This window comes from Oncorhynchus mykiss, chromosome 20 (genome assembly GCF_057628025.1).
Source record: "Oncorhynchus mykiss isolate SJ-2025 chromosome 20, ASM5762802v1, whole genome shotgun sequence".
Lineage (NCBI taxonomy): Eukaryota > Metazoa > Chordata > Actinopteri > Salmoniformes > Salmonidae > Oncorhynchus > Oncorhynchus mykiss.
In genome coordinates, this window is record NC_143041.1 from 11,378,037 (window position 1) to 11,387,446 (window position 9,410).

Below are 9,410 nucleotides of genomic sequence, written 5' to 3' on the forward strand. Positions count from 1 at the left end.
AAGCTGTCATCAAGGCAAAGGGTGGCTATTTGAAGAATCTCAAATATAAAATAGATTTTGATTTGTTTAACACTTTTGGTTATTACATGATTCCATATGTGTTATTTCATAGTTTAAGTGTCTTCACTATTATTCTACAATGTAGAAAATGGTAAAAAAAAAAAAAAAAAAACTTGAATGAGTGAGTAGGTGTCCTAAAAAGTTTGATCGGTAGTGTATCTTATTTACTAAACATTTGAAAAGTCCCCAAGCTATTTTTAGAGACTACCTGTTGAGTTAAAGCAACAGTACAGTGCTGAGGCACATTGAACAAAGTTGGCAAATTAGAGATATGAACAATATTGATGTGGACAGTGCTATTGAATGAAAAACACTTAAAACGGATTAGCGGTACATTTTCTCCCCTAGATCCCTCCCAGCCCTCTTATGGCGTGTGACGTCACTGTGACGGGCCAGTCATCAACAAGAACACAGAAGCTCATCTGTTGGGAAGTCGGGAGGAGAACTAACTGAAAACCCGGAGCCAAGTAGAGACTTTTCTATTTAGCCCCCCTTATAAGTCAACCGTCCATAGGAGAAAGGGGTCGCAACTTGTTTAACGTCGTTTGTTTTTCTCTTTAAAATAAAGAAAGTAGCTAACGGTAGCTCAGTTAGCTATATTTAAGGGACACTATTTGGTCTCGCTTCACAAATAAGGATAAGGCAGGTTGCTGCTGGCAGGCTTTCTCAAGTAGCTTTTTCCTCGGCTAACCTGCTAACCTTAGTTTGCTAGAAGAAAAGGAGGCAAGAAAATGGAGTTGGACGATGGAGTACTCTACCAGGACGACTCTGGTAGTTCGGCGATGATGTCCGAACGGGTGTCGGGTCTGGCGAGCTCCATTTACCGGGAGTTTGAACGGTTGATCGGTCAGTACGACGAGAACGTTGTGAAAGAACTAATGCCGCTCGTCGTCGCGGTGTTGGAGAACTTGGACGCGGTGTTCGCGGAGAACCAGGAGCACGAAGTCGAGTTGGAGCTCCTAAAAGAAGACAACGAACAACTTGTTACCCAGTATGAACGGGAGAAATCGCTCAGAAAATCTGCAGAAGAGGTGGGTTTGAGTCCTCGACTGTCAAAGAAAGGGGGAGAGTAAGACAACTTTCGCAGACAGACCACGAAACTGATCGAAAAACTGCTTGCTACTGCTAGGCCACTCAAGCTAGCTTTGACAGTTCAAGCGCAAGTAATGTTCAACAACAAGCACAGACTGTACCCAATAATGTAGCTACTATTCCCATAGGGTTAATTTGCACATAGCAGGGCCTATTGCCTGTGAGAACTTGCAAACAATTATGCATAGACTAGATTGCTTGCTAGCTTTAAACCCTGAAAGTCAATGTTGGTAAACTGCACAGGCTAATCTTATAAAGCTATAGCATTCTGAAGCTAGCAGGATATGTCATCTGGTTGCAACAGCTGATGACAAGGTTACATATTACTCATTTGACACTGTTGCTAATATTTTGGCTGGTGACATTACTTAAGTAATTTTCTCCATGGGTGGTTTTGGATGCACATTTTTTTTCTGGAGACTAACTTGCTTAATTTCATGCCTGCTGTCCAAACTGGATGCCAACTCCTGCAGACATGCATCAGTCAGCATACAAATGGAGCTACACCCAAAGGGAATTACTCTGACAGTATATTCCAAACCTGTCAGTGTTTCTCAAATAATGGGTCAGGACCCAGTGGTGGGTCGCGGCTGACTCCCTTTAGGTCACTGCTCTAGATAGTTTGAACATAGCCGTACAGCTTTCTGGCTAAAAACATTTGTCTGCTTGACTTGGTAGAGTCAGATCGACCATAAGAGCAGTTGCCAAATGAGATTTGATCATTCCATCCAAATCCAAAACAGGAGTGTCATTGGAAGTTTGAGCGCCACCATGTCTCTTTTCTCTCTCTCCTGTTTGTTATGCCACCACACACTGCAGTCACTCCAGACAATGAGACTACTCACTTTCTGTCCCTCTCTTTCGTTCCCTCTCTCTCTCTCGCTCCCCCCCTCTCTCTTTCTCCCCTATCCCCCTGCCTTTCACCCACTAGGCCAAGGGTACTCAACTACTATTTGAGAAGGTCCAGTGACATATATTTCCTAGGTGGCTAAAGTCCGGCTGAATTTCATCCATTATCAGCACTGTGTTACGACGTAGTAACAAACCTAGTCGTCTACGACTTAGCAAACATGTTGTTATATAAAGTGTACATTAAATGAGACTAAGAATTTGAATTAATTGCAACTTTATTTAGAATGTAAACATCTGCAACATTGCTGAGGAACAAAGGCAGATGCATAATTGCCATTGCACATGGGCCTTGAATAAAAAATATATATAAATTAAATAAAGTGCATGTTTTCTGGAGAACAAAGGAGAGTTGAACCAAAAATAATAATCTGAATGCACAGAATGTCACTGTGGGCCATGCAATGTTAATGTGTGTCACTCTGGGCCTTGCATCAATGAGAGAAATTACACTTTGTTTCCTGCCAATACTTTGAACCTTGCCACAAATGGTGTGAAAGCAACTCTGAGACACTGGTGCAGGTGTTCATTGGTGAGCCTGGTGCGGTATTTGTTTTTAATAAAGTTCAAAAAGTTAGGCATAGCGGTCTAAGGCCCTGCATCTCAGTGCTAGATGTGTCGCTACAGACCCTGCTTTGATTCCAGGCGGTATCACAACCGGCCGTGATTGGGTGTCCCATAGGGCAACGCACAATTGGCCCAGCGTCGTTAGGGCCGGGGTAGGCCGTCATTGTAAATAAGAATTTGTTCTTATTAACTGACTTAGTTAAATTAAATTAGTTAAATTAGTTAAATTAAAACGAATGTGGAGAAGGCTGATTCACCGCTGAATGTGGAGCCAAACATGGTCAGGATGTATAGTGCCAGTTTCTTGAGAACAGGGAGATCGGCTGCAGGAACCATCCTTTCCCAGAAAGGGACAGGGTCACAATCACCAGCCTACTCCTTCAAAGACACATTTTCTTGCAGCTCAATCAACTCCCTTTGCAGTGATGCAGCATCTGAAGATCTGTTTTTGTTTCTTCTGACAACTTTGTCACATTTGTGACCAATAAAGGGTTCTGTGGATGAGCAGCAGCTCTTGTCCAACAGTGATGTCATCAAAGCGAGCCATGAAGTTATCCATCAGCTTCTGGATGAAATCAACATGGTTGGGAACGTCTTTGTCTCCCTGCATTTATATGAGAAGATTGGGAAGTGGACAAATTTTCCCTAGAGATCATTCTTGAAAATCTCATTTCTTCTGCAAAGCCCGGACTGCTGTTATCATATCACACACGGTGTTGTCCCGTCCCTGCAGCTTAACATTCAGTTGATTAAGGAGTGATGTAATGTCTGTCAAAAATGCAACTGTTTTTGTCTTCTCCTCATCTTCCAAATACTGAGTTGCCTTGTCACTCTTTTGCTCTGATAAAGTTTTGATTTCCTCCCGAATGGCCCAAAAGCATTCCAAAACCCTGCCTTTGCTGAGCCATTTGACATTGTTGTGCAATAGTAAGTCATCAACTGGTATTGGCCTCTCAGAATGCCTCGTACCAGGCGGTTTGGTAGGGATGCTGTTGCTCTCAAAAAGTTGATCAGTTTCATCATCGTTGTCATGACTTCCGAATACTCTTTTCCCAGACTGGCACACAGGACAGATTGATGGATAATGCAGTGTTATGATGTCAGGGTGGTCCTCTTTTCAAATGTGCAACCAGTCTCCTCCCTCTTCCTATCATGGCTGGAGCTCCATCTGTGGTGATGGAGACCACTGACTTCAGAGCTATCCTCCTTTTTGTCATTATCCCTTTGATGGCCTCATGGGTATCCTCTCCCCATGTTGGTGCTTCTAGATGTGTTAAGCCCAACAGCTCCTCACATACTTCCTTCTTTGTTTTGTTATAAAATCTGACAAACACCAGAAGCTGGGTATTGTCAGTGTTATCTGTTCATCCACAGCTAATGAAATGCCTGCTGAATTTCTGAATGGCCTGGAAGTTGGGAAGTTACATCTTCAGCTAATATTTCACTTCTCCTCATTGCTGTGGAATCTGACAGTGGGATCTGTTTGATCTTTTCCCAGAGCTCATCTTTTTGTTGACCTTCAAGCAAGGTGTCAGCACCTTCACAAATCTTATTTTACCATCTCCGCGTCTGAATTTTTTTCTCCCAAAACCCAAGCTATCCTCAGTGAACACTCGTTGCACGTTGTTGGGCCGTCATATTGGAATTTGACTAAGTTAATCTTGTTTGTTCTCCCCTCTGTGTTCAGGGAATACGTCTGATCAAAATGACTATGCCTGCTGTCATAATGGCGCTCAACATTGACACTTTTCATGAGGGCTGTGGACACAAATCTTTCTGTTTCTTTCTGCTTGCTTGTCCCAAGCTTCTGCAGAGGATATTTGGATTGATGTGATTGGCTAAGACGTGGCCTCTTGTATTTGTATATAACCACATGTTTGGATTAGACGTGGCACCAGTAAATTTGGGCGTTGCTTCGAGAGAGAGAGAGGTTGCCGAGTTAGAGGCCGCGGCCCTCGGTTGATTTTCCTTTTTTACAAAGCTGTCCAAAAATAATTTATAGACTTTTTTTATGTAACAAAATGCCATGTCCGGTCCGTATTGACCCGCTTTCCGCCCGTTGAGTTTGGCTGCACTAGGCTATCTGCATGTCTGTCTCTCTGTCTCATCACACTGTTCTAGTGCTGTTGTGATTCAACGCCCCCCCCATGTCATTAATCTCTTTATTCCCATAACTGCCAAAGTGAAAGCTCCTATCCTCTCCTAAAGATGGGTTAACAGGTCAAGTGATCCTTTGTTGGCAGCAGCAGTGCTGTTGTAATTTAGCCATGTTTAGCTTTCTCTCAGCCTGCCAGACAATACTGTACATGAACACAGCTTAGGAGACCTCTGTTGTAATGTTGGTTATGGCTTGTGTGTGTCAGGTGCTCTGCCCTTTCAACTTCCTTCACATCAGCAAGGTGTGCATTTACAAAAATAATGGATTAGTGTTAACTAGTACATTATAACACAACTTAGACAACAATTGAAGGTCACAGTGGTAACGTTACAAATCTGTCTGATCCTTCACTTTGTCCTGTCAAAGGGCATTGCTAGCGCTGACTGCTTTCCTTGCCACCAAAATGGGAGCTTATCTAGTACATTGAGTACAAGGCCTAGTTTTGATTCGACATGTCATGATTTGAAATCTAGGGTGGGGCTGGGTGGGGACTGATTAATGCGTTTGTGTCTTCCTGAGGTAATTTGCTTTGCACTGCACAGGCTTGACTTTCTCCTCAGAGCTGCAGTTCAGTGGAGTGTGGAAAGACAAGCTCAGAGTCTGGTCATAAAGCTTCATAAGTAGTTAAAGCTGCAATCTATATGTAACTTTTTAGATGACCTGACAAAATTCACAAATGTGTTAGATCTGTCATTCTCATTGAAAATAAGTTCAAGAAGCGGTAGATCTGTTCTATATGCACTTTTTCTATGCTTCCCGTTATTAAGTTTATTTAAAAAAAAAAATTGTACACCAACTTCAAACAGCTGAAAATACTAGATTTTCGATTCTGGAAAATATATTTCACAGCGGTTTAGATGGTACAATGATTTTTTACACTCTACAGTTGAAAAGAGTTGAGAAACCCGTTGTCCTGTGTTAGATTCTTCACCAGTGTTAGGCCTAGGTGTTTACTTTGAGGTTAAAAAACACTGTATGCTTAATTGACTTTACACATGCCTGGCTAACTCAATGACATCAGTCATGTTGGTCATTAGGCTCTAGAAAACCATCCAATCCACATGCTCATGGCTGTAAAAACCCAAACACCTGCCTACTAGACTATAAGTAAAGACAATATGGTTCTCAGCCAGTAAACAACACTGCAGACAGACGCCCCAAGTACTTCTTGGGACAACCCATTAAATGCTGTTGTGACTCACCTGCCAGACAAACAGTCCTAGTAAGTCCAGTGTAACACTGATCTCTCCCAGAGCTGAGCCCAGTGTAACTCTTCCTAGACAGACTGTGACTCTACACTATAGACAGGGAGAGGAAGAGGGCAGGGCCAGGCAGGAAATTGCTGGGAAAACAAGACTTAGTGAGTTCCTCTCTGCGGCCAGGATGCTCCTCGCACCCATTCCCCCTGACATCAAAGGGTCACGGTTCAGAATGATAATGTCACAGGGTGATGTCAGAGAGTCGTGCCAGGTATCTGTTATCACACAGCATTTATCAGGAGCAATTTGAAAGCTTCAAAGCATGTCATTGAATTGGGTCTGGAAAACAGAGGTCGGGGGTGTTTATCTAAAGTGCATGGTTCAAGAGTCAACTGTAATAGGCTACATCCCCATTCCTTCTCCCAGAAAACAAAACGCAACGTGGATCTTGATTTATTTTTCAAGCTATATCACACTATTTTACATACAGCAGGTTTTTAAAGGAACAAAGAGTACAGTCTGCGAAACTGGTATTATCACAGCCCTCTATTGAACCCGGTTTATTATTTTAAATCAAGACCGAACCTGTTAGCCCCACAATTGGATGTCACGGCCCAGACCATTTGTATGGTTTGTTGATTTGGACAATTTAACCCCAGATGTTTGATGTTGATCTAAGTTATGATTTAATATTAAATCAATGAAATGTTTATTGGTCACGTGCTTCGTAAACAACAGGTGTAGACTAACAGTGAAACGGTTACATACGGGCCTTTCCTAACAATGCAAAGACAAATAATTAGAAAAATAATAACAGAAGGACTAAATAAACAATGAGTAAGCATATCTTGTCTGTGTACATGTGGTACCAGTACCGGCTCAATGTGTAGGTAAACAAGGTCACTGCGGTAGATATGTCCATATGTAGGGATAAAGTGACTAGGCAACAGGATGGATAATAAACAGTAGGGATGCACCGATATGACATTCTTGGCCGATACTGATATTTTCCTTGCCAAACAAAATCCCAATACCGATGACCGATATTTACAATTTTAGAGGCCTTTTAAGCATTCTAGTACAGTTAAATAGTTGAGACACACACACACACTGACGAAAAAGTTATTTTGTTGGCATTTACGTATGTCCCCATTACCAGTAAAACATAATCAAAACCTATTTCTTTCACTCATTGCTGTGCTGTTTCGTTGTTAATTTGTTCAGTCGTTACATTCTCAACCAGGTTTTCATCATACATGTCAAGCAGTGACGTTTCAGCTCTGTCTGTGGCCTTTTCTGTCGTGGGTTCTCTTCCTCGGTGCGCACTGTCGCTGTGTCCATTTTCGTCTTGTCCAGCTGTGTCTCACGTAAACCCTGTTTCTTGTCTGCATCGAAGTAGCGGTCCTTGTACCTAGCATTGAGCATGATGTCGACACCGTAAAGAGGATCAGAGGGAAGGCCACCGAATAGCTTGTTCACAGCCTCTAGTAGAGTACTTTTGTAAGTTTTAACCCCACGGTCTGTGTCTGCAGTTTTGTTGAGCAGGCTTTTCAATGCCATGACAGAGGGTATGACGTCTGCTGCAGGCACAGCTGATGAGCTTATTTCTCCAGTCAGTTGTTCAAACGGAGCTAAGCATATCTGTTCATGTTTTCAATGAGAGTCCATTGATTTGTATTGATTGTTGCAGGTAACTCATAGTCGGTTGCGTACTCGCCAAGCACTCGTTTTTGTTCCAGCTGGCTCTCCATCATGTAGAAAGTACTGCTTCATCTGGTGGAAACGTCTAGCTTAAGCCTTTCTGTTTTCACTCCAAGCTGCTCCTGTATTGCTTGCAGGCGGCTGTATGCTAGCTGTGAGTGTTTAAAATTACACAGTATCTTCCTACCTGTTGCCACTGTGTCAGATATGCTGCGTTGGGTCAAAACACCTTCGTTCACAGCCAGTTGCAGCGTGTGTGCCTTGCATGGCAAACTGGCGACTCCGCATTCTTCCAAAGCCTTTGTCATGTTCCGTGGATTATCACGTAGCACAGCGTGTACTTTGTTCTTGGGGATTTTCCAAGTTTCAAACATGTTCTCAAATGCCATTGAAGTGGCAGCAGCGGTATGACAACCAGCACATTCTTGAGCATGCAATACATCTTTCCTCAGTACGAAATCCTCGTCGACCCACTGTGTTGTCAGACTCCGCATGCTCGTGGGGCTGACATCGCTGGTCCAAATGTCAGTCGTGAAGCTAATAGCAGTGAAGCCCATAGCAAGTAGCTCATGGATGTGGTTTTAACAATACTGTGTAACTCCGGTAGGGCAACATCTGAAAAATAGCACCTACTTGGTAGTGTGTGCCGGGGCTTGAGGTGCTCAACCAGTCGGCAAAAGCCAACATCATCCACGACAGAGAACGGTTGATTGTCAAGGGCAATGAATTCTATTATCTTGGCGTTAATGGATTCTGCCTTTTGAGCTGTCTCGCTGAAATGGTCTTACTCTTTCAAATGACTGCTCGACTTGAACTTGTTTAGTTGTTGGAAGTGTGAGCTTAGTGTTAGTCTCTGAACATCTGGGGGTGAAGAACTTTCAAATTACTAATTAGATTTGTGGTATTGAAATATTTCACTTTCTCCCGTCTGGAAATAATAGCAGCACAAACGTTGCATATGGCCTTTCTGTTATCTTCCTTTGAAACGTCAAAATAGATCCACACAGCAGACATTGTGGGCTAGGTTAGGAATGCTGTGTTGCACGCGTAGCGCTGTATTTTTCGTGGCGTCATTGCGTCATCTACCTACATTATACAGGTATGCCGTCGGTTTTGCACATCGGTGTTTAAACTATACATAGAGCCGATGTTGGCATTTTGAGCTAATATCATCCGATTTCCGATATATCGTGCATCCCTAATAAACAGTAACTGCAGCGTATGTGATGAGTCAAAAGTTAGTTCAAAAAGGTTCAATGCACATAGTCCGGGTAGCTGGTAGTTAACTGTTTAACTAACTATTTAGCAGTCTTATGGCTTGGGGGTAGAAGCTGTTCAGGGTCCTGTTGGTTCCAGACTTCAGGCTTGTTGTAGTAGCAACGCTTGCCCTGCAGTAGCAGCGCGAACAGTCTGATTTTGTTGGCTCAAGTCTTTGATCATTTTTAGGGCCTTCCTCTGACACCACCTGGCACAGAGATCCTGGATCCTGGATGGCACAGAGATTGGCCCCAGTGACGTACTGGGCTGCACGTATTAATGTCTGCAGCACCTTGCACTTGCCATACCAAGTGGTGATGCAGGCAGTCAACATGCTCTCAATGGTGCAGCTGTATAACTTTTTGAGGATCTGCGGGCCATTGGAAAATCTTTTCAGCCTCATGAGGGAGAAGAGGCATTGTCATACCCTCTTCACGTGTGTGTGTGTGTGTGTGTGTGTGTGGGGG

General features: G+C 43.1%; 1 protein-coding gene and 1 pseudogene across 3 annotated transcripts in view; one reads left to right on the forward strand and one right to left on the reverse strand.

Annotated features, from left to right (window-relative positions):
* The first annotated feature begins 429 nt into the window (after positions 1-429).
* spag9b (sperm associated antigen 9b) overlaps positions 430-9,410 on the forward strand; it is a 54,563-nt gene continuing 45,582 nt past the window's right edge. For 2 of the 3 annotated variants that reach the window (XM_090212199.1, XM_036955661.2), the window contains exon 1: positions 442-1,091. In XM_090212199.1, coding sequence (XP_090068325.1) covers positions 792-1,091 — 300 coding nt within the window. In that variant the 5' untranslated portion in view covers positions 442-791. Of the gene's footprint in view, positions 1,092-9,410 lie in introns of all 3 variants that reach the window. The other variant, XM_036955665.2, reaches the window with a different exon arrangement.
* Positions 3,098-3,919, reverse strand: LOC149974390 (general transcription factor II-I repeat domain-containing protein 2A-like; annotated as a pseudogene).